Raw genomic sequence first — 24343 nt, 5'->3', positions numbered from 1 at the left:
ACAAGTCTCTGTGTACATTCTTCCATTTGTTATTAAAGTGGCCTCCAGTGGATTTAGTTTAATTTGCTTCAAAGACAAGATGAGCTGAGCCAAATTAACACCACATTTTTACTCCCAGATGAAAGTGTTTGCAAAGGAATTTAATAGACTTGGACAAACCTAGCTAAATTAATTTAGGCTGATTTTCTTGAGTTCCACTGTGTGGACACAACTTTAGTAGCAGTGTCTGATGGGAGCATCTTTGTCTTCCTTCTTCACCTTTTGTTCCTGTAACTCTGTTTTATTCTTGAGAAAGAAGGTGGTCTGTAACCAAATGTTGTCTTGTCATACTGCTTGTTCAACTTTCTATGAGTAATTTATAGTTATCCCACTTCAGTGGTGAGTGTAGTGCGTGTTACCTCCCATTAGGTATGGTAGTTATTGTCATTTTGGCTACTTCAGCTAGTGCCTTTTAATTGATACTGTAACTACAGGGGTTATCAGGATCTCATCCATTCAGTATGAAAGTATTTTTTTTTAATCAGGCTTCAAAGAAATGAATATGTCACCTCTATAATGTCATTGTGCCTTGCATCTTAATACAGTGATATGCCATTCTGGCAGTAGAACTCAGTAAGATGCAGCTAATCTGGATGAAGGTGTTTGTATGACTTGAAATATCATATCATATGATAAGAATACATGAATAATAATACAGATAATGTGCTTCGTAATAAATAATTTTTGAATACACACATGTGGATGTATTTAAGCTCTGTACAAATGCATGTATACAGTGAAACAGGTATTGTTTTTTCTACTGCTGGCTACTGGGAGGAGCTGAGTTGAATGGACTGAATGGAAGATGGTGTTGATAGTAAAAATATTTCCTTGATAAGCTCTTTCAATTGTCCTTGAAAATTCTATAGTATAAGGACACAGATATCTACTCAGAATATATCATAAAGTGACCTGTGAGAGCTGTTCATAGAGGCTCAGTGTTTCATTTAAGCAGCTTTATGCATTGTGTGGAAGAGCTGTTTAGTATGTTTAGTATGCTGAATGTGAATTTCTGGAGGGTGGTGTCAGCAGCATGCGCGTTTGGCCATTGCTGGAGAGGTTGGGTGGAAGCTTAGGGCCTGTGTTGAGTGGAAATACTGAAATCTCTGCAAGGAGAGCTGGGAAGTCCTGAGTGATGGACAGCTGTGGAATACATCTTTCTAGATGATTTTGTTTATTGCTTAATGTGAGAGCTTTTGTTACTGAACAGAGTAAGCCTGTATTTCAGTATGCATTGAGGCTGTGTCGTTCTAGCTGGAGGCACTTGGTACAGGAAAAACTGTCTTGATGACTTCTAAATTTTCTGATCTGAAAAAAGCTGCTGCAGAATTTCTGTCTGAATGTTTCTCTTTTTGATCTTCTTGTGCTGTTGTGACATATTAAGGTGAACTTAAAGCATATGTGAGATTTCAAAAATAAAATACCCCAGGTTTTCATGATCTTTTGGCATTTCCAGTGAGATTCAAATACCCAAATACAGACTTGCTAAACATGATAGGTAGGGATGGGTGATTTGGGCACCATGCTCATAGATGTGAATTGTCATTTTGGTAGTTCTGTATTGTCTGGGTTGCCCACACAGGACTAGCAAATATAAGCAGATGTAATCCAGACAGTACTGGATGATGCCCAGAGGAGCACTGTATATCCATATGTCTGAATTGATTTCTGTGTGCTTTATTATACTGCTGTTATGTTTTTCCTTCTTTAGTCCTCCTTCACTTTGGCTTTTGCCTGAACTTCATGTTTATTTTCCTCCTTTCAATTACTGGGTGATCATGAAGTTAAAAAATGAGAGTTACTAATCTGTACACCTCCCTTCATACAACTACAGATACATTCAACTCACTGCCTCAGTGTGCTCACATCCACTGGTTGGGCTCCATAAATGTTCAGCAGGCATCAGTGAGTATCAGTGGGTGCCATTTTGTAAACAGGAATTCATTTCCATTCCTTTGGTTTATCTTCTCTTCCATGTTGGATGTCATTCTGTCAGACTGCCCTCAGCTGCCATCCGTCCCATGGCAACAGAATGTAACAGAATATTGGTAGGAAGGTTCAACCTCTACTGCTACACCACCAGTATCCACCTCTGACATTGTGGACCAGTGTAATGGAACAGGAGACATATTTTTCAGCGGGTGTAATACATAAGAGTGTTAGTGGATCTGCTCTAGGTGCATGTGATATGTATGAGGGTAGGTTATGTTAATGCTTTGAGTAGGCACCAGAAGCGGAGGTGGTGGTGGTTATCTTAATGTAAGGAGAGCTTGCATTCTTCTGGTGAGAGCAGTGAAGCTGGTAGTCGGATGGGTTCTGAGCTCCCCGTTGGTAGTGAATTACTGACTGCCTTCTTCCTTACAATTTATCTCCTTTTCTTCCTTTGCAGTCTTTTCCCAGGTCCATCTGGATATGTTTTTACAGCTAATAGCAATTTTTTGGCAAAGAGTATAATTTTCTAAAGGCTGTTTTGTGGTGTTTTTCTTTGTTGTTGTTTTTCTTAAAATACCTCTCTAAATCTGGGATAGGTAGGAAAATAGTTCTTTCTGAGGTTAAATAAATAAATAAATAAACAATAAAGAAACTCCCATCTGGGCTAGTTCAAAATTATTAAGGGGGGGATTTGTGTTTTCAGAGTGTGAGAATGCATTATTTGGGCTTTGTACAGGTTTTTATTCACAGTGAGTGGTGGTTGAAGGAATAGCTCGACCACCTGCCATCCGTGATAATTATGAGTAGAAATAGTGTGCTGAAGGAAATAAAAAAGTGGAATAGTTTATACAGTTAGTTCTAACAACAAACTATTGCTGTAGTAAGAGTCGCAGTATTTTGCCTTTAGAGACTTTTCAGTAGAACTGTTTTAGGGGTTTAGTAGTGCCACCTCCAGTTTGTAATACTTTAGAGACTTGAGCTTGAGCCAAGTGAGGCTTGGCCAGTGTATGAGAAAGGAGTTTCTGCATCAGGCCGCTACTGAGCTTTATGCACAGCAGGGGTTTCGGTTGTCTCTTACAGCTTTGGATGTGCTTAATTCAGCACAGGTAACATTTGGAATTTTCCAGGAAACTGAGCAGGAATCCAGCTTCAGTCAGCGCATCTCGGCATGCCTGAGTTCATCTTTAAGTAGTCCGTAATGATGAAGCAGTGGTAACTTCAGGTAATCAGTGATGGGTTTGTTCTTAGTTGCCTTTCAATTTTAACGCTGATGAACACGTAGGTGTGTCAACCTTTCCACTTTTTATGCAGTTCTGTCTGAATAAACACTACTAATTCAGTCTGTGTTGTAAATACAGGTCTGATGAGTACCAGGAAAAACTAAATAGCATAGATGAGTTTGTGCAGGTGTTCTAAGCACTGCTGGAGGACTTGGGTCTTAGAGACATGCATAGCATAGGACACAAGCACATAAGTTACATTCAGCTAAAGCGTTCCTCTCACTGTTGTGGATTTGAGAGATCTGGTTTGATGCTGTCTTGGCATTCATCGTAAATCATTTGTTTTCTAGCTGCAAAGCTACTATTTGTTTTATAATAGAATCTGGATACCATTTCAATTTGTATTGTCATTTCTCAGGAAAGCAGCAAGTTCCATCTCTGGCTTTTACATGTTTTCATCAGCTGCCAGTATGCAGGGGTAACCAGTTTTCTGCATGTAGCCAGAGAACCTTCTGTGTTACCAGAAAGAACTTTCATAGAAAGGATCTTCATTACTTAACCTTGGCTGGAATGGATTAAAAATAGCACTCCCTACTGTTGATGTGGTTACTGAGTGGATTCTGATGGTTCTGATTCATGAGGCAGTTCTGAGGTGTTTGTTGATGGCATAAATGCAGAGATCAGGCCTGTCTTCAGATGACAAAAGGATGTCCGTTCAATCTGAAGAACACTGAAATAATGCTGATACTGAGACAACTCCTGAACTGCCTCCTTCAGACTGATAGGCACTTCAGTTTTCAAAATTTATGAGCAGTCTGGCACACAGACACAATGACTGCACTTGATTGCCCAGCTGGTGCGTTTTGAATCACTAGTCATAGGCTCAATACTACTGAGTCACCAAGTATTAGAATCTGAAATTTGTGAATGTTTTGTATCATTCACAAGCAGTAAGTTCTTCTAGCTTGGTCCATATGTTTCCTTCTTGAAGATTAAGATTTGTCTCATACTTCTAGTCACTGAAGAAATCTCTTGGATCTGGTTTGTTATGGTCCTTTTGTATGGATGTCAGGTTCTGTTTAATGTTGTTGCAGGTTTGTTTTTTTTTTTCCATTTGTTTTGTGGAGAGGGTTTCTCTACCAGAAAGTCAGTTACGGAGATACTGGAGGCTGGAAAGATGCCCGGTGTTCAGCTACAGTGTGTTTTGTGCTCTGTTGAATTGTTTGCCTGGAGGTCACCTGGCTGAGGTTTATTAGTTGGGACTTCATTTTTCTGTGGCTGACTGTCTTGATGTATGACAGTGATGTAGTTTATACTGGGCACCTTTATACTATGCTTTCCACGTCAGCTTTTCTTATTAAAAAGGAATATGCTGCATGTTCTGAGACCAACAGGCTAGTCTGTCCTCACACGGTCCCTCAGTGGCTGTCTAGTCCACTGTTGCTGAGGTGCTGATCTATGGCCTTGGTGTGTTTGTTCGAACTTCTGTGACGTGGACTGCACATGCTGAACTTCATGTAGATCTTTGGAGGACTGGTTGCTCTCCAGGTTGCTGTGAAGCACCTGCACCACTGCTAATTGCCTCAGATACTGGGTACCATTCTCAACTCTGGTCCATTTGCCTTGGTAGTTTGCAAGGTCTTCTTTCAGAGGATGCTTTGCCTTCATATTTAACAGGGGCTGTATGCAGAATATGTGGATTGTTACCCCTTTTCTAGTCCTTTTGTTGACTCTCCAGCCCTTAGGGTTGGATCTGAGCTGCTGATGACTTTGTCCTTCCCAATGAGGCCTCAATACCCCAGTGTCAGAGAAGACAGGCGGTAATTCTCTCTACTTGGGTGGCACCTGTAATCTTTCTGCATCATATAAGCACTCTGGTTACACAGCTATATCTGAAAAACTGAAGGGCTGTTCCAACAAGACAGGAGGCATTGATCCTAGAGGCCATTCTTCATTTCCTCATGAAGTGAGGGAAAGGAGGAGTGGAAGGGGAAAGATATAATTGTTAATTGTCTTAATGAGATCATTTCTGTAATACTGGGAGATGGCAGCAATATGAGGGTCAAATACCAAATTAGACTTTAGGCCATTGCTTGATTATTCTCCCATGGAAAGAAAACAGTAATTCTTTCTGCTGTTGCTGTTTGCTGTTGTTAACAAGCCCTGAGTTTGCTAATCCTGTCCAGCAGCTAAGCACCCACCAGCTGCTCAGTCACTGTCCCCCCAGCCCTGCAGAGAGATAGGGGAGAAAACTGGAAGAGCAAAGAGGAAAAAGTCATGGATCAAGATAGTGGCAGTTTAATTAAAATGAAGGATGGAGGAGGTGGGGGGGGAAAGCAAGTGACGCAAAGACAATCACTCACCACCTCCCACAAGCAGACTGATGCCTAGCCAGTCTCCAAGCAACAGCTACTTTAGAAGGACTCTCCTCCAGTTTTATTAGCGTGCATGACATTTATATGGTGTGGAACACCCCTTTGGTGTGCTGGGGTCAGCTTCTGTTTCCTCCCAGCTTCTGGTTGGATGAGGTAGAGACGGCCTTAATGCTGTGTAAGCACTTCTCAGCAATGGCTGGAACGGAGATGTGTTTTTGACACTGTGTTAGTCACAAATCTAGGAAGTCAGTTAATGAAGTCCATCTAAGCCTGACAGTGTAACGGGAAAGCAATAAGTTATGGAAGAGGTAGTGAGAAAGCAAATAAAAGAACAAATACTAAACTGTCCTTCATGTATTAGTGTTAGTAAAGCAAAAGAGCTGGAGGCTAGTCAAACATTTCAATGTGTGCTAAACTTCAGTGTATGAGCATTTCTATCCATACAGACAAATGACTGGGTCTTTGTGTTTTGTATGAACAGTGCATACATTAAGTTTGACTCTTCAAGCGTTAGAGTTACTAAGAAGCTGCAGATAAGAAAAATCAATAAAAAAATGAAATGTTTAAAAATATTAATGATTAAAAAAAAAAGAAAACTAGGAAGAAAGCGTGAGTGACCAAAAGCTTCTAGGCTAGGGCAGAGATGAGTGATGAATACTGTTAGATATAATAACTGGAATGTTCTAGCATTGCTGATAGCATTGTTTGATGAAGAGATGAAAACTAACATCATTTACATCATTTTGGAGTATGTTCCATAACTTTGTTTCTTTTTCTCCTTGGCAGATGGATGCCTTCTAGCCAATTGGCGAGTCCTTCTGCTGCCTCATGTCTGGCAGCATCTCTGAATGATCGCATGACTCTTGATATGGATGCAGTCCTGTCAGACTTTGTTCGGTCCACGGGGGCAGAACCAGGTCTGGCCAGAGACTTACTAGAAGGTAAGCCGTCAGCACACAGCTATTTCCTATGTCTGCTGCTTTGTTAAAGCAAGAGCCAGTAATAAAAAGAAAGCTGTAGCCTCTGTTGAAAGACATTTCTTAGTATTTTGGTTAACAAGCCAGCTCTTGTAGTCAGTTGACCATAGATTTCATTAAAGTAAGTGGTTTTTGGTAAAAGCCTTAAAAAGTTCTTAGTGTGTTAGATTTCTTGCTTTAACTTACTGACAATCATGTTTAGTGTACATGCCCCGCCTAGGGAACGGAGGCACAGGGCTCTAGCATAATTTTGTCATTTTTAGCTGTCTGAAAGCAGTTTTAAATGTGTTGATTCAGTGGCCAAAGCACTTGAGTCTGAGATGGTTGTACTGTAGACAGAGAAGCCAGAGATGTTTTGGGGTCCAAATTAATATACGTGCCTAATTCCAGCTTGATGGTATGGGAGTCAAAAGGCTGCAATGTTTAAAACATCTGAGAGGCTGTATGAGAAGAATAACTGGATCTTTTTAGTAATTTTATTTTAGCCTTAAGCTTAGAAGCTTAAAAGTGGAAGAGTATCTTTGATTTTGAAAGCATCTTGTAGTGGTCATCTTTGTTCATTTCTTCTGATCTGGACTTGGAAAGATAAGTGGGGATGGAAAATTAGAAATGATTTAGTAGTTATCTATGTAAATTGCCATCTGGTTCTGTGGACTTTTTCAGTTGATGTTTTTGGTTGTTGTTCTTTTTTTGTAAACAATATCCTTTGAGAAATTTTACACTAATTACTAAACAACTGCAGTAGGTTTGGGGTATATGTTAGAGTATGTGTCTACTTTTTGCAAACACACTCTTACTTTACAGTGTTTACAGTGGAACTTCTGTATTTTGCCATGTTTTCTTTTCACCCCAGGTTTTCCAGTAATAAGAAGTGATATACTATTAATTCAGAGGTGTACACAATTTTGCATGTAAACAAAAACAAAACACACAAAGCAGTGTATCTCACTATGAGTATCTTTATTATCTTGCTGGATTTAACAGAGTCTTCACTTCTGTCCGACCAGTTTGATCAGTCTGTTATTCTAACCCGGGGTTAATCATGGTCTGTTATTTTTCTGGTTGTTTGGTTGTGTGGTTTGTTTGGTTTTGGTGTTATTTTGTTGTTGCTGTATTGTTTTGGTCTTCTTACCTTTATCAAGGCAGATTGCCATTTATTGGGCTGATAGATCTTCACAAAAATTTGAAAAGGTTTTCTCTATATCAGAGATACTTTAAAATTGCTGCTTGCCTTGTTTTCCTTGTTATAAGGGATAATGCTTCCATACAAGCGTAGAGTAGCATTTTTCTGTGAAATACACAGAATTAACAGAAATTGGCAATAAGCAATTTAATTTTTCTGAACGGACTAATAGACACGTGCAATTAGTACTAATTATTTCCTCCTATACAGGAATTTATCAAGGTAGAAGCATTACTGCTAGTCCTGGTCAAGACTGTGCTCGCAGGAAAACTTCAGCACATGCAGTTAACGGATGTATTTTGTGTAACAGCTGTTAACACTGGCTGTGCCTCATTCTGTGGGTCAGTAATTCACTCAGTGGTTTCTCATTAGTTTGAAAAGGACATGGAAGAGACTGCCACACTTACGTCACTGCAATTATCTTTACTAGCAGTCACAGTGTGCAGGTTTTGCAGTATTTTTCTGACATTCCTGCTGACGCGCTGCCTGTTATGTGGCTAGCATTTAAATGCCTTTCATGCACATCTCATTGCTGTGAAGACAGATACGATGAGTCAGGTATTTCCCCCAGATAAAATACAGCTAATGTCACAGCCTTGTTTAGCTAGTTTTATAGAATACTGTTAGGTTTGCATCTGATCTGGACTCTTGAGGACTTCCACATGATATCCAGACAATATTGCAGACTTTCCTTCCTGAATTTGGAAGTGCCCTCTGTTCTCAGTGCTCCGCACTCTGTGAGCAGCAGCAAAAGTGATGAAACAACTTCTTAAAGATAGAAATATTCAGAAGGGCAACTTCCCACTCCGTGGTGTACAAGGCTATAGCAAAAGTCTAGCACCTGGTCATGGAATGATGATGTTTGTATAATAATAATTTCAATTAAAAATACCAAAACATATATCTGAGAAGTTTTTAAGATTCAATTTGTATTCCTAAAATATCTGTCATGGAGAGCTTTGTGCCACTTAGGGTGGCTCATGTAGACTCATTTCCATGCAATCACAAATTATAGTCAGTTCAGTTTTGCTACTGCCTCCCACAGTGTTCTCCTGGAGAAGCTGGCAGCCCATGACTTGGACAAGTACACTAGTGTTACATACAGAACAAAGTTTGCCTTTTGTCAGTCACATTATTTATACTGTTGTATCTTTGGTTGTGCTTGCTTTAGTATAGCACAAGGAGCTTGTGGTCAATGTATGCTTGCTCTGACATTCTGAGATGTTTTTATGTAGTTGCTTAGCTGATAAGGAGCTCACATTTCACAGACTCAAAAGCATTGGTTCAATTGTTTGAGGAGTTTGCCGTGCACATCTGAAAATAGATGCAAATGCAGACTTTAAAAGCTGCATCAAAGTCAAAAATTGGCTTTGGTTTTCTTAGTTATACATAAGGAATTAAAATCAATTTCATGGTATTACAGTGTCTTTTAAGTGCATTTATAAAAGTCCCACAGCTGTCTAATCAGCTATTCATTGATGGTTAAAATTGGAATCATTATTGCTTAGTTGATATTTTCCCAATGAATAATGTTTCACTTCTACTTGGTTAGTCTGAAAGGCCAGTTTTAGGCCGCTTGCTGTTTTGTATTCCTGTGATAATACTGTGGGAACTCAAAAATGTACAGACTTGAAGAATAGTCAAGGAAAGATGTGGAGGCGGAAGGGGCTTAACACTTAACAACACATGCAGGTGCACTTTAATGTGTCATCTGTATTGCTTTTTAGGTTTTCTTGCGTTTCTTGAATGTTATAAAGATCCTTTGTTCCATTATAGTTTATTCTATACTTTGGTAGATTTATAAGCAGCATAGTTTTCCTTCTAATGAAAGCTTTTAAAACCCGAGATTGCAGTCTAGATGGTCATAGAGCCATGTGTCAGGAGTAATTCACTGATGTATTTATTGATTTATTTTCATTTGAATGTGTATTAGAATTGAAAAAAATATGATGATTTTCCAGCATGGCGCTGGGAAAATGTCTGCTTTCAGTGCATGGGTAGCATACACCTTTATGTCATGGACCCGTGGAGTTTTGATTAATCCTGTTTTGTCTTCAGAGATGAGGGACTTCTTAATTCCCAAGGGCAGCCTAAGAAAGGAGACCAGTTTTGTTGACAGTATGCTAAACTGGCTGCTTCCATTCTTTACATTTGTGCACTACCTGAGAGAACTCAAGCACAGAATTATTAATTATTAGTTCTGCACTATTTTCAAACAGAGGTTTTGATAGCACAAAATAATTGTTTTATCTCAACTGGGAATAAATTTGTATCTGGGAAGTCTGATTAACCTCCTTGCCCAGCTTTTTCTTTTTCCTCCTGTGTTTAAATATCCTCATAACCTCATGCCCACTCCTAGGGTGAGGATCCAAGGTAGCTGAGAATAAAACCTGTTGTAGTACATCTATACTGCTAAGCCAAACCTTCTTTCTCTCTGCTCAGGAGGCTTTCATCTCCCCTTCTCTATTGCAGTATCATTTTTTTCTGTTCACATTGTGCCATCGTGCCTGAGCAATAGCCGAGAGAGCTGTTTCTGGGCAGAATTCTGCAGATGATCCAACTCCACATCAAAATCTATGTTCCATCAGGAACTGCAATACTCCTTGTCCAGTCTAATAGTTGCTGGCAGTGTCTAGTGCATAGAACAATTCATGCTTGTTTTGGATTGTTTTGTTCCTTTTGGTACCTTAATATATATATATATATATATATATATATATTTTATTGAAGGGCTTTTTCTTCCTCAGCACTTCCTGCATTCATTGCCTGAATGCTGCTGTGAACCAGCTAGGCTATTTTCATCATTCTTTTCAATTAAAAGAACAGTTTTTTACTTACAGTACTGAAATTTGTAGTTGCTTTTATGGGTGAATTATTAAAATGGGAAACACGTTTCTATCAGTTCGGTTATGACTGCAAGACTTTGCAACGCCCCTCCTTATTGATCAAGATTCCAGAGAGGCTTCTTGGTTGATAGCACTTTACACCTTCTCCAGTCTTGCACAGACTTTGAAGTAAACACCCGATGGCAATTAACTTCTGAGAGCCTGAACATCTACAAATAAGTGTCTTCAGAATTGTGGCATCTCGAAAACAACATAAATCCTGATGCATAATACTTAAGAGGCAAGCAAAGAGTATGTTCCTGTGGAGGTAAGGGACACCAAAAACTATTTCCTGTCTGTACCAGAAAGTAAATAAAACTGCACGTTGAGGATAATATGAGCACCACAACTGTCAGCAAATTAAAGAGTAGGTAGAATGACTGTGACAGTTGCTTGGCTTTCCAAGCAGCATTTGACTCTGGAGATGTGGAAACTGGATCTGACACCACACATGATAATTTAAGTATTGATTGTGCTTGAAGCAGATCAATTTGTATCAAAAATATCTTATATAGACCTGAGGTCTTTACTCTGTATGGTTACAAAGACCCTGGGTGTATGTGCATACGTAGAACAAAAACAAACAAACAAAAATGTATTCAGTGAACTCATCTGAAAGCAAAAGCTTTTCCAGTACGGTAGATTTCATGCAAACAGCCTTTCACAGAATTCCTTGGGACAAAGGCTTTCTTTTGGACTGACGGTATCCAAAAGCAGAGTGAACATGCACATCTTTTTGTAAGTTTAAAAGTGCTTCATAAAATAGCATTCAAATCTCTCCATGCATCTTAGGCACCAAGACATTATTGCCAGTTCTTTTCTATCATGCCTTCCCTCAAAATATATTCTTTCTAATCTTAAAATTATGCTTGCTGGTATTATTACCGTCTTTCATAGGGATATTACTAATTACAAAAACTGGATGGCTGAAGAACAAGCAAATACCTTTCAAATTTGACCCAGTTTGGAAGGACAGTTTGTTCTGTATTACTATAAAAGAGTTTTTTCATTAAATTGAAACATAAAACTAATTGTATTTTCATTATAATAACCTTATTTTTGAAAATTAGAAAACCAGAAAAGCATTGCATTCTATTGAATCCACTTGCAGGTAATGTTGTAGCAAAACTCCACATCCGTGGGTTACGTGTTTCCACTCAGTTTGGCTTACTTGGAAGATCTGTTGCTGCTTCATGCAGGTCAGTACCTGCTTCAGGTGCCTGGTTTTTGTACAGATTTTCCTTTCCTCTGTTGTATTTTTCAGTGATTACTGCTTAATTGCTGGAAATCCATACTGAGCTTTAGATCTCATTCCAAAATACTCTCTTCATACACTTTTACAGCAGTAAAATTGATTCTACTTAAACAGTAGTAGAAGCTTTGTTTTGAAATACTTGTGTTCAATATTGATCTATTGATCTAACCAGGAGAACACACTTGCCTATGAAAACAAGAGTAACTTAAAACATTTTTATGACTGTCTGGTCTAAAACTCTAATGATGTCCTTCTGGAGTCACAGACTTTCTGTATAGATGTGGGTGAACGTAGAGGCTGCTACGAGATCAGGTAACATATAGGTTAGTTTTCAGACAGCAGGAGGTACGCAGGCAGTGATCACTTGATTAGTAGGGAGAATAAGGGATTAGGCATAGGATGAGATATACTGAAATGCTAGTGCTATAGACGAACATCAGGTGAAGGAGATTTGTGAAATTCAGTGTCTATAATAATAATGGAAATAAGAAAGAAATTAAATGGCAGCAATAATAGGATGCTTTACTGAGAAATGGTGTGTACTTTTATAAGTGGTTTCATTCATTTATATGAATATGTTCAGCGTTTATTTGTATAAACGACAGTATCTTTGTTTTTTCTGCTAGACTGTTTATCTGTGTCATTTTTAACCATCGCATAGAGATAATTGATATCTGTTTCCATCTTCGTGTGGAACTTAATTGAGGTGTGTATAGTTCAGCATTAATAAAAGTCAGAAGATCAGCCGAGTTGTGGAATGCATGTGTTCAAGGAGGCTGACCCATGGAAGTTAAGAGATGCAGTAGAAAGATGTTTCCTTCTGAGAACAGTGTTCATCAGCAGAAAAAAAAGGAAAACAACAACAAGAAACAAAGCAAAACCAACACCACGTAATTGGTGGAGAAATTTACAGTGCTGTCATATGATTGCACAAAGCCATCTCTCCCAAAATAGCCTCTTATTCTTTCCCTCAGACTGTTCCTTTTATAGTTCTCTTGTGGAAGACTTGGCAAAGGGAAGAAGAAACTGAGCAGCTATCAATGTCTTGCTCCACAGAGATCAGAATTGTCATTTCCAGCTGTCTCTTCATCTTGAGTGACTTTGCAATCAAGCAGAAAATGGGAAAACATGAACAAAGTGTCCTTGCTATGTTATTATTTGAGTGCTTGAACAAAAATTAATGAATTTCCTCTTAAATGATTATCAACTGGAGGGAAGTTATTTTTTTAATTAATCTGTTCCGTTAATTAATTGTTCACTGGTCTAGCTGCACAAAATGAGGGTCATTCTATGTTGGTAAGAACTAAGAATCAGTTAGTTGTCTGGAAAGTCAGAGGCTGTTTTCTATTTCTTCAGATGCCTTTGTATATTGGTCATCTTTTACCTCCTAGTTTTAATAAACAGAGGAAAGCGTCCATGGAAAGAAAAGTAACTGAAGAGGTAAAAGGGATTTTGCAATTGAAAGGAGTGTTCCTTAGTTTTTTCTCGTCTTACTTGTTTTATGTAGTTTATAACTCTGCATCGTACCTGCATCCAAATTCTAAACATTTGGAGAGAGTCCTGTGGAAAAAAAAGGCCTATGAAATAGCGAGGGTGAAAGGCCAGAACTTGCTGAGTTCAGAATAGTTTTGTAACTTGGGCAGCACATATGACTAGATACACGCATTGTGTTAAAAAGTTGAGGGTAGTCGTAGTTCAGCTGAAACATGTATATAAGGGTTCCTGAGTAGATTTCATCAAGGTACTGGAATGACTGAACAATGTCGTTTGTTAATAATCTTTGCTTCTGATGCAAAGTAAGATTGATGATCTCATATAATTATTGGCAATTATGAGCCTGTCAGCCAGCATCATTGCACAAAGCACCAAGGCATACAAGTGTTCCAGAAGTCCTGTCTGTGACAAAATGCACCAACTACACTGAGCTTTTAATTTCCATTGTGTCAAGGGGAATGTTTTCTACTTCCTAAATATATAGGATGTCAAGAACACATAAATTAACATCAAATCTGGACAGCACTAATTCAGGTTGTTAAGAAAGAGTTTTAAGGAATTTCCTCTGCTTTAGAGAGCTCAGGCAGTTCACAGCCTTCAGGCCTTACTGCATTCACTTGTGAAATGGGACCTCTATGTAACTCCAGGAACAGATATGACCCTCTTTCGATAGTTGGCTTTAAATTGGTTGATTTGGGGCATGTCTTTGTTTATAAGGAGCACCTGATGGTAGGGCTTCCTCATTTTTCCTGTCAGCTTTGCAGCCAACATTTTCAGCTAAGAACTTTTTTCTGCCTTCTTGAAAGGAAGACAATAGTGTAGAGATTAATGCTGTTTTATTTTTGCTGTGCTAACTGCTCAAAATCTAAGCTGAAAGATGGCACAGAGCATAGATGGAGCAAGAGTCCTTCACTTTGTCTTTAGAAATACGTTATGCACCTGCCAAATACTGGATTTGTGTCTGGTGCTTTGTAAACTTCTGTGACTGTAGATCCTTGCAGGTAGATTTCATCCCCATAGGGAAAGGGCTGCCTGAGCCGAGCATTCCTGCTGAAAGCTCTTTTGCTGCTTAACTGCTTCCTTACCGAGGAACACAACGGTCTGTTGTGAAATGCAGGGTCAGTGTAATGGGCTAAAAGAGGAGATGATGTCCCTTCCACCTAACAGCTGCTACCTCATATTGTGGCACAGCTGCTATTCTAAGAACACCTTTGTGTACAACAGTATGGAATATTTGAGTCACAAGGTAGTGACTCCACACTAGTTTTTGAAAGAGTGAAAATGATTGGGATGACATAGGATTGAAAACATAGGATTTGTCTGCCAGCAGGCCTTCTGTTCTGCAGGCAGGGAGACTTGGTTTACTTGGTTGGCTTTTTAATTATTATAGTTATTTGTCAGGTTTTTGTATTTTCAGTAGGGGTTTCATTCTGCTGAAGCCTTGCATTAGCTTTAGTAATGCTTGATTGTAATTTATTTTCCTTGACTTGTGAAATGTATGTGCAGTGATAATAAAGTAGGTAAGAAATGCTGGCAAAAGCCTTTAGATTTATGTTGTTATACTGCTTCTTCAGCAGCCTTTGTTTTCAGAAAGGCTTTGTATTTGCACGCTATTTTCATTAAGAACAAAAAAATGATGTTGAAAGTAAAGTATCTGGGCAAATACTGTCTTCGATTAGGATGGTTAAAAATTCTGCCAGATGTGTTCACCTGAGCTTTACTGTCATTCTGTCAGAACACTCATTTTCCTATCTCACGTTTGTCATTTTGAAAAATTATGCCCTCTCTTCCTCTTAGCTTAGCTCCCCTGCTCAGCATCATTGTCCTCTCTAACCTCTCCCTTCCATTTTGCATCCTTTTTCCCCCCAATGTTTTAGGTCCTGTTCAACTTCAAGCTGCATTTCCTGTCCTTTGTAAAATGTGCTTTGCTGAAGTGCTGTATGTGTGTATTGTTGCATGCTGCCCTTCGCTCTGGTCCTTACGACGTAGAGCTCTCCTAGTTGTCAGCCTCAGGTTGCATCCTTTCTGGCACATTGCTTATCACTAAATCAGGAATTGCTGGTGACCTTTCAAATGTTCTTTTTAACATATTGGAGTAGGTGGATATGTGAAGGTTGTGAGTGTGGCTTTGTAATTGCATGCTTGCTATTCCTGCTGATTAATGATGAATGTCCCCTAATTGTATGATGTCTGTTGTTAAGAATTGAAAGAAAATGAAGTTGTTAACTGCTGCAATGCTGCTAATCTATGCTGTTTTTTAGCAAAAACAAAGACACAAAAAACTCACTAAAGCCTAACTAAACAGCATGTTGTTCTGGTCCTGCTGCATGAGTGTTATCAGCCTGAAAAGTATAGAATCTAGTAACAGTACAGCCAGTGTGGACTGCCTAAGGGGTGCCTGGCTTTTGTTGTTAAGGAGTGTGAGACGTGATCTGACAAAGCGTGTGCTGTGCTCAACTCCAAGCAAGCGAGGATTACTCACGTTGAGGTCTCTTCCACCCAGAGGTCTCTTCTCTTTTTGGCCAGAGAGGTGCTATGTCAGGTGATGGGACCCGGCTGAGGGATGGTGTGTCTTACTGTGGTTGATGTGCTGGAGAGCAGCGTAAGGACGTTTCACCCTCTGAAAAGGGGAATGCTGAAGCATTACAGTAAATTCAAGCAAATATACAGCAGTGGGTGGGTACAGAAGGCTGCGTGTTCTATAGGTACAAATAGTAGAAAACTAAATAAGAACGCACATAAGAGGGAAAACGGTTGTATTGCTGTCTGTTTGCACTTTCAAGGTGCTTATCAACTGCATTTTTGTTCAGGAAGGAGCAGTTGTAAAAGTTTTATCCAAAAGCTGAGAATGATTTCTCCGTTTAAGTTTGTTCTCAGTGCACAGGGAGATGGTTTTGAGGTTCCCAGTCTGCTCTCGGACCATCCTGAGGTGATGTCTTTTTTTGTTGTTGTTTGTTTGGCAGGCAAAAACTGGGACTTGACAGCAGCTTTAAGTGATTATGAGCAGCTCCGTCAGGTGCACACCGCCAACCTGCCACAGGTGTTCAACGAGGGCAGGTACTGCAGGCAGCCCGAGCCCGAGCAGCCCCCTCAGGTGACAAAGGCCGAGCGGCCCTGCCTGCAGCGGCAGGATGACATTGCTCAAGGTAAGAGCTCTTCTTCTCTGGGGCTTCTGTGGAGCAGCTTTCTAGCTGGTCTGCTTGTGAGTTTTGCGTGTCCACAAGGAGATTGAAGTCACTGGCCGACAGCCTGTGATCCACATCACTGTGATGGGCTTTGCAGAGCTGCTATGCATTGTGTTTTTCATCTGTCGAAAGCTTTGCTGCAGCTCTACAAGTTGTTAGGTCCTTATAATGAGCAATTCAAGTACAAAAATACAGTATACCTAGGCAGTCCTGTGGTACAGAAAAGGGGAATTAGAGGATGTCGGAGAGTACTGCTGTATGTAGTGCTTCATGTAGTACTTTTATACTTTTATACTTTTATGAGACACAAAAAAGGTGTTTTTTAATAAATAATATTTCTTGGCATTCTTTTTTATAGTATTTGATTAGGATGTATGAAATCTGTGAATACATTTCAGCTTTTTCTATCCCTTATGGTTCCACTGAAAAAAGAACATCCCTTCTCAAGTCCCACCAAATAGAAATGGAAACCTTCAGAACTAGAATGAGTCAGCTACCTCAGGCAGCTGATTTCCAGTACAGCATCATGAGCATTAGGGTGTGTGCAATTCTTTTTCAGGTTTTCACTCTCTTGCTCGGATTGTTGGAATGCATTTCTTTTTCATATTAATTTGTCAAGGAACCATAGTTTGCACTAAGGTAAATCTTCAGCTCTGACAGCTTCTCATGTAGGAATACAACAGCAGTAGCATGTTGATTTCAGCAGAGTTTTCTATGCAATCATTAGAACAGAAAGCCTTCCTTTTTCCTCCCAGCTCATCCCTTCTGTCTGACAGGAAATGTCATTAGTGCACACAGGTATCAGTGAAGCTCTGTTTTAAGTGGATAACTTCCACCAGTAGAAAAGGAACTACAGTGCTTCTTACAACTTTGGAAAGTGTGAAATGCAGATAAAATGAGGAAGAGTAGCGCATTTTATTTGATAAAACTGTTGCTTTCATCCTTATTAGAATCATAGAATTACCCAGGTTGGAAAAGACCTTGAAGATCATTAGGATCCAACTCACTGTAAAAATCCATATTGCTGTACTGCTAAGTTTACACTGAAATGTCCATCTGATGGGTTTATGTCTGTACTGCGTTCTGTGGTACAAGTCTGGCTTTAACTGAGTTATGCTGAGTGCGTAACTGAAATCCTTCCTGACCTCTTTGTGATCATAGAACTATTGCTGACTAAAGCTCTGAAACTGGAGTAGGCAGTTTCAGTTATGTCAGACAAAACAAGGGGAGTATTACAGTTGGTCTTCGTTTAAAAAATGAAATTGCTTTCAGAGATAAACTATTTCAATTCCCATTTAAATTGTTATCTGTATCATTTTATCAGCATTAACAGATCGAACCTCTTTGGTATTACTGAAGTCCTGGTATGCACGGTTTTTCTCAGTTTTTGTGACTTTCCCATATTCTATGTTTAACAATCCATCAGTTAGAACTGAACAATTTATGGTTTTTAACGCTTGCTGAGTATTAATGATGAATTTTTCTCTTACCTGGTTGCTGATACCAGAACTGAGGACATGTGCAGAAAAGTAAAAAGACATGGTAGTAATTTGTTCTGCTCTAACTTTCTAATGCTCACTTTGCTTTATCAGTCCATTACCGACTGTTTCTTTTATGGCATTTGTCAGCAGAGAAGTGGAATCACGAGACGTTAGCTCCATCAGTTTAGATAAGCAGTAGATAAGCCTAAAAACTGAGTTTGTCTGACTTTCATCGCAGTGGTGTTAAATTTGTGTCCAGATGGATTGCTCTGAGATTAAAACACTGTGGCATTCGACATGGAATACTCGATTTTTTGATTCACAAGTCAACTTAATTTAAGAATTCAAAGCAGTAATTGATAGTTATAAGTCTGCCAGTCATTGTTTCTTGCAGTGCATCTTTAGAAACTTAAGAATAACTTTGGAACTTTTTGAAAATAAAATGCTTGTCTTTCATGCCATTTCTGTACTGTTAATCTGTTTTGAAAGGAGAGTGCAGTTCACCTATAATAGGGAATCAGTAATGAGAACTAAGCAATCATTTAGTATAGAGAAGTAAGCACCAAAATGTATGAAAGAAGCAGAATATATTTCAAAGTGAAAGACATTCACCAGGCTGTCGATGTTAAGTGGTTTTCATTGTAGTCTTACAATCTGTAATCTCTTCTGTTTCTCTACAGAAAAGCGGCTTTCCAGAGGCATTTCTCATGCCAGCTCAGCCATAGTCTCTCTTGCTCGATCACATGTAGCAAACGAATGCAGCAATGAACAATTTCCTTTGGAGATGCCCATCTACACATTCCAGCTACCAGACCTTAGTGTGTACAGTGAAGATTTCAGAAGCTTTATTGAACGTGACTTGATTGAGCAGGCTACGATGGTTGCTTTGGAGCAAGCAGGTGGGTATGGACTTCAGATGGCAGTGGCTGGGTTATCTGAGATTTTGCTATTTTTAATGATGCTTCATTTTGGGAATTTGGGTGTCCTGCATAGGAGGAAAAAAAATGCTGGAGGAAATACTGTGCTTTGTAGAATGATGCATGCCCTCATCCTCTCTTAAAACTTTATATACTGTCAAATTTGTTTAATAACTCAAAGATAATGAAGAAGGAAGGAATGGAAGACTGATGGAGGAGTTCTGTTTTGGTTTGAGAATATTTTTAAAACATGCAGTTTATATATTGGTTATTGTTTTTGTAATAAGAAACTGAGGATCATGAAAGTAATGGTTCATTACTAACATGAAAAAAGTTAATTTTGATATTAATTCATGTTTATTAGTACTTTAAAGTTCAAGTTTTAAATTTGATAGATATGGAGACACATGTTTGAAATTATTATCTTTACCTGGTAAAATATAAAGTTTATTAATGAACCGTTAAATGAACCCATGGGCTCAGTTTACTGAGATGTTAACTTAGTTTTGAAGGTTGTATGTCTAAATAAGCCTAAGCCTGGTAGAATGAAACTTGCAGAGAGACCACAGAGTGGATGTGCATGGTGTACTTCAGGGAGTGGAGGATATAGGGATGGATGTATTGGTCCAAAAAATAAATCTCATATGGAAGGACCAGGATACCAGCATGGGTGTAGCTTGCATGCTAGGAAATGGAAGAATGGGCTGTACAAATACAGAACAAAACGAGACAGAAAACTTAGGGCTGGGGTTCTGGTCTGGAGCCAGCAGTCGGCACTGATTTGCCTCAGAAACTTAGATTTTAAAACACAGCTGTCCAGGATTTGTTTCATAAGCAGCTCAGTCATTTAATACAGAAGAGATGAGTGAGGAAGTAGTGAGCAGTCCTGTCTCTCGTTCATGTGTCCAAAATCACTGCAAGCAGCAAAAAGCAGATACATTTACAGGATTATACCATGGAATCCTGCTTAGAATTTCCTGCTTCTGAGTATTCCTCTCAGGCCTCTCTGACAATTAGTGTTAATCGTTTATTCATTTTTTCCTGTTACTTGACTCGAGGCAATACCTGGACTCACACTAGGAAAGCTGACTTATTTTTTAATAAAATGTTTATGGAAGTGGAAACAACCAGTAACTGTTTCGCTCCTGACGCTTCTCTTAGTGAAGGCTGCTGGTGCCCCCATTACTACTTGCTTTGTGAAGCTTAGTTCTCCCCTGGAGCCCCTGGTATTTGAAGAGGAGGCTGTTATGACCCTAAAACTTTCAGGAGAAAGAGTTCTTCAGTTGAAATGAGTTTAACAGATCAGACAGCAAATACTGAATTTAAAAAACAAACAACGAAAAAACCTCAAAACAAAAAACCAAAACACACCTGTGTTTTCATGTAAAGCATTGTCATATAAAGTGACCTGTTGTCTATAAGACACAAATGCTCTGTCTCCTTGTATTACCTGCCATTGTGCACATGTTGTCAGAAATGAGAAGCCTGAACTAGTGTCACTTAGCATTGTTGTATTGTGTCTGACCAACAGAGGGCCCAGTTTGACTACTCTTTGGTCAGTGACATCAAAACATCGGTGGATAAGATGCATTCCCTGCAAACGACTGGGATCTTGTTTTAACAAGAGAAAAAGGACTGCTGTTTCAGTAGCTGAATTTGGAGATATTGTTAAGGGAAGAGAGATGTGTGTGCTTGAGTTCTGGTTTAAGGGCATGAATTTCAATAGGAGGAGGGAAAAAAAAAAAGAGCTGATTAGGCAAGAGAAGGAGCAGCAGATTACTACTCGAAGAAACATAGATTGGGAGTGCAAAAATGCTAAAAACAGCCTGGAGCACATTTAGCTTGAGATGCCCAAATGAGACGGATGTCTTTAAAAGGTTTTAGATTTTCTTTCTACATGCTTAGGCACTTGCCAACACTATATCTACATGTGAAAGGATTTTCAGGTTGCTTCCTGCCTGTAAAGAAACTCCTGTTTCACTCAATAATGCTGTTAGATGATAAGCAGAAGACTCAGGTTATGGCAGCATTCCTTGCTCTCTCTGCTGCAGCTGCAGTGTATCTGTTAGTATTTGTGTGATTGCCTTCTGAATTTCTCTTAGACATTTAGGGCTCATCATGCACTCACAAAAGCATTTGTGGCTTTCGTGCATCTCATAACTCCAGCTGCTCAGTATTGCCTGGAATGAGGTCAGTGTGCGGGGTATGTGCAGACTGAGTGCTCTTGCAGCAATCAGTGTAGTTCTGCAAGGGAGGATGGCTCAGGCGGTGGTAATCTTAAGTGAGATCTGGGTGAAAGGAATTACATAATTCTAAGCACTGTACTGCAGCAAGTTGATTTCTATTACCACACTTTTGCTGTTAAAGTGTAGTCTGACAAAGAAGCTGCTTGGCTGCAGGAGAGGTACCAGCAGTGCCCAGACTGCTGTGCTGATGGGTTCGCAAACACACCACGTGGGCAGCAGAATGGCTACAAGAAGTGCCCTAACACAGTGGGGATTTGTATTGCTCTGCTGAAACATAACTCAGTATAACAATTAAACTGTATGAGCCTGAAAAATGATTTTTATGAAGCATATAATGCAGCTGTACATTTTGCCTGAGTTTCATGCTCCTGACAACAAATGTCTAAAATTATGAAAATGTTTGACTTCAGACTGTTAAAAATAAGCTTTGATTTAAAAGAAATATAAATAAGTGCATCTTGAGACAATAGGAACATTTTCCTAGATAAGACTTTTTAACAGATTTTCAAATATCTGTCAGGTGCTGGAGTCGCAACCATCACAATTAGAAGAAAATGATACTAATTTCCTCCCTTCTAAGCCTGGAATACATGTCTGTGTAATTTGGTTCTAGTATGGACAGCAGATATTTTCTCACACTAAAATGAAATGCAGTAATGTTGTGGAAAAACATATCTCTGATAATGAAATAAAAAGGTAAACTGAGCTTACTGCTGGGTATGTGTAGCCCGTTATACGTAGCTGTGTACTTCTGTGTCATCTTGGTTTGTGACTTTGGATTTGCATTCTGGTTGGTAGCCTCAGTATTGCTGGTGCATCAGCCCAGAAAGAAGCATTTACTTGGTTGGTCAGTTTTACTTATTTCTACATGCACAGCTCATTGTTGTAGTTCAGGAACAGCAGTGTCTATGAGTGGTTTTGTAGGTGGGCGGTTTTCTGGAAGTATAATCTGCTGGAGGAATGAAAGAAAGGCTCTTTTAGCCTTAAGGAAACTAAGCACGTGTCAGCAAACTGCTTATTAAGGTATCATTGTAACATTGTTGGGTTTCTTTCTAATTAAATCTGATTATTTCAAATAGCCTTCAACATTACATATCATCACCATGTGACTCTACACAGTACTCATCCTCCTTTAGTATCTATTATGACATTTTAATAGATGCTCTCTTTTCAGGTCGTTTAAACTGGTGGTCCACAGTGTGTACCAGCTGCAAACGTCTTCTTCCCTTGGCCACAACAGGTGATGGAAACTGCCTCCTGCATGCTGCCTCTTTAGGTAAGGGGGAATCTGTGCGTGGAGCCTTCTGCCAAAAATATTTATGAGTTTGCTCTGTTCACTGCAGGGGAGTTGGGCTAGGCAGCCTTTAAAGGTCCCTTCCAATTCAAAGGATTCCATGATTCAATGGAAAATAATTTCCAATTGATTAATTAATCATTAATACAACATCTTTGAAGCCATTTTTCAATTCATATCAAATAAATAGAAACCTGTGAAGCCAAAAGTCTTTGATGTTTGCTCCATATCGTAACTATCATGAGGAAGCTTTTTTTGTTGCTGTTGCTAAAATCTTGTACCAGCAGATCTCCAAAAAAGAACTTTGTAAAAAAACATGAAGATTTTCAATCATTTTGAAGGGAGTTGTTCTTTTTGGAAGTAGTAGGAAAAAAAAATACGTATATATGGGTAGCTTTTATTTTTTCCAAGGATCCTTTTATCTTTGCCTACTTTGTTATTTTGTTTGGTTTTTCTTTTTTTGCTTGGAGGAGTTATATATTATTTACAGAAAATGCTGGGGGTTTTTTGACTCACAGAGTTCAAAATACACATACTTAATGCCAGCAGCTGATAACATAACTGAAACTTGTGTGTCTATGGGCATGTGTCTCGATGAGTGTTCTGCTCTTTTGTCATGGTTACTGCTCGACTGTGTGAAGATCTGCAGACTGTCTTAAAAGAAGCTTGAAAGCCTGTGGCTGGTTGTATTTTTAGACTTCCAGTCATCTTGAATGCTTTTTATTTGGATGTTGAAGCCAAAGGAAATTTGCCATCATGCTGTGTAAGAGTGGACGCCTGTGGGCGTCAGAATCATCATCTGCGATGCACAGAAGTGCCTGCGGTTGTCATTAGGCTTCTCGTGTCTGCAGACTCTGCTGGCAACTAGAAGCAGCTGGGTAGAAGTAACCTGTGCGTTGCGTATTCCATTGCTTGCAGCAAAGTTTGTTACCTGCAAGCATATACTGAAACAACTTGCATCCTTGTCATTCTTTAAGCCAAGTTTAAGCTTTGTTAGAATTCCCTTTTACTGTTGGCTACTTTATCTTTAAATTGTCCCTTGTAGAAGGAAACATTAGAAATAATGAGATTATTTGCCAAGGGGAATCTTAAATAATGTGTAAGATATGTTGCTTTTGCTTGCAGGACAATATTAATTATATTAGTGCTTGTTATTTCTAATGTGGTTTCTTTAAAACTGAGTGCCTTGTTGTGACACTGTAGGAATGTGGGGATTTCATGACCGGGATCTTGTTTTACGGAAGGCGCTTTACACTATGATGAGAAGCGGAGCTGAAAGGGAAGCACTGAAAAGAAGATGGAGATGGCAACAGACCCAGCAGAATAAGGAGGTCTGTATGGTCTGAAGACAATCTTGTTAACATAATTCAGAGTCAAAAAGAATATTCTGAACTTTGTGCAAGTTTCATTTGCTATAAATTCCTCCTTTTTCCATTCTGTGTTGGGGAGAGAGATTTGTATTTAGAATTTGAATATCAGAAGTAAATGTATTTGTAGCTTTGTGGGCATAAATATGCACAGTCAATGCCTACAGTTTGTGTCTTAGATCTTTGTAGTAAATTAATGTTCTTTTCATCTGAATAGGAATGTTGAACGATTAATGTATCATGTAAGAAGCCCAGAAAAGTTAATTGCACATACTACTAAGAACTCTGCTTAATTTTTTTTAACCGGCATAACTACAGAAGTGTTTCATTCTCTCTCATAGTCAGGTTTAGTGTATACAGAAGAAGAATGGGAGCGGGAGTGGAATGAACTTCTTAAGCTGGCATCAAGTGAGCCTCGCACGCATTTCAGCAAAAATGGAGGCACTGGTGGTGGGTAAGTGCAGAGTATGAGTATCGTGCAGTGCATTTGTTC

The 24343-nt window shown here is 39.1% G+C and overlaps 1 protein-coding gene across 3 annotated transcripts in view; it reads left to right on the top strand.

Annotated features, from left to right (window-relative positions):
* The window catches only part of OTUD7A (OTU deubiquitinase 7A), a 93930-nt gene that overhangs the window by 53573 nt on the left and 16014 nt on the right, over nucleotides 1–24343 (top strand). For all 3 annotated transcript variants that reach the window (XM_072345306.1, XM_072345307.1, XM_072345305.1), the window contains exons 5-10: nucleotides 6353–6507; nucleotides 16324–16506; nucleotides 18707–18925; nucleotides 22364–22465; nucleotides 23687–23814; nucleotides 24192–24304. In XM_072345306.1, coding sequence (XP_072201407.1) covers nucleotides 6357–6507; nucleotides 16324–16506; nucleotides 18707–18925; nucleotides 22364–22465; nucleotides 23687–23814; nucleotides 24192–24304 — 896 coding nt within the window. In that variant the 5' untranslated portion in view covers nucleotides 6353–6356. The remainder of the gene's footprint in view (nucleotides 1–6352; nucleotides 6508–16323; nucleotides 16507–18706; nucleotides 18926–22363; nucleotides 22466–23686; nucleotides 23815–24191; nucleotides 24305–24343) is intronic.

This window comes from Excalfactoria chinensis, chromosome 10 (assembly GCF_039878825.1).
Source record: "Excalfactoria chinensis isolate bCotChi1 chromosome 10, bCotChi1.hap2, whole genome shotgun sequence".
Lineage (NCBI taxonomy): Eukaryota > Metazoa > Chordata > Aves > Galliformes > Phasianidae > Excalfactoria > Excalfactoria chinensis.
This window is presented reverse-complemented; position numbering and strand designations above follow the sequence as displayed.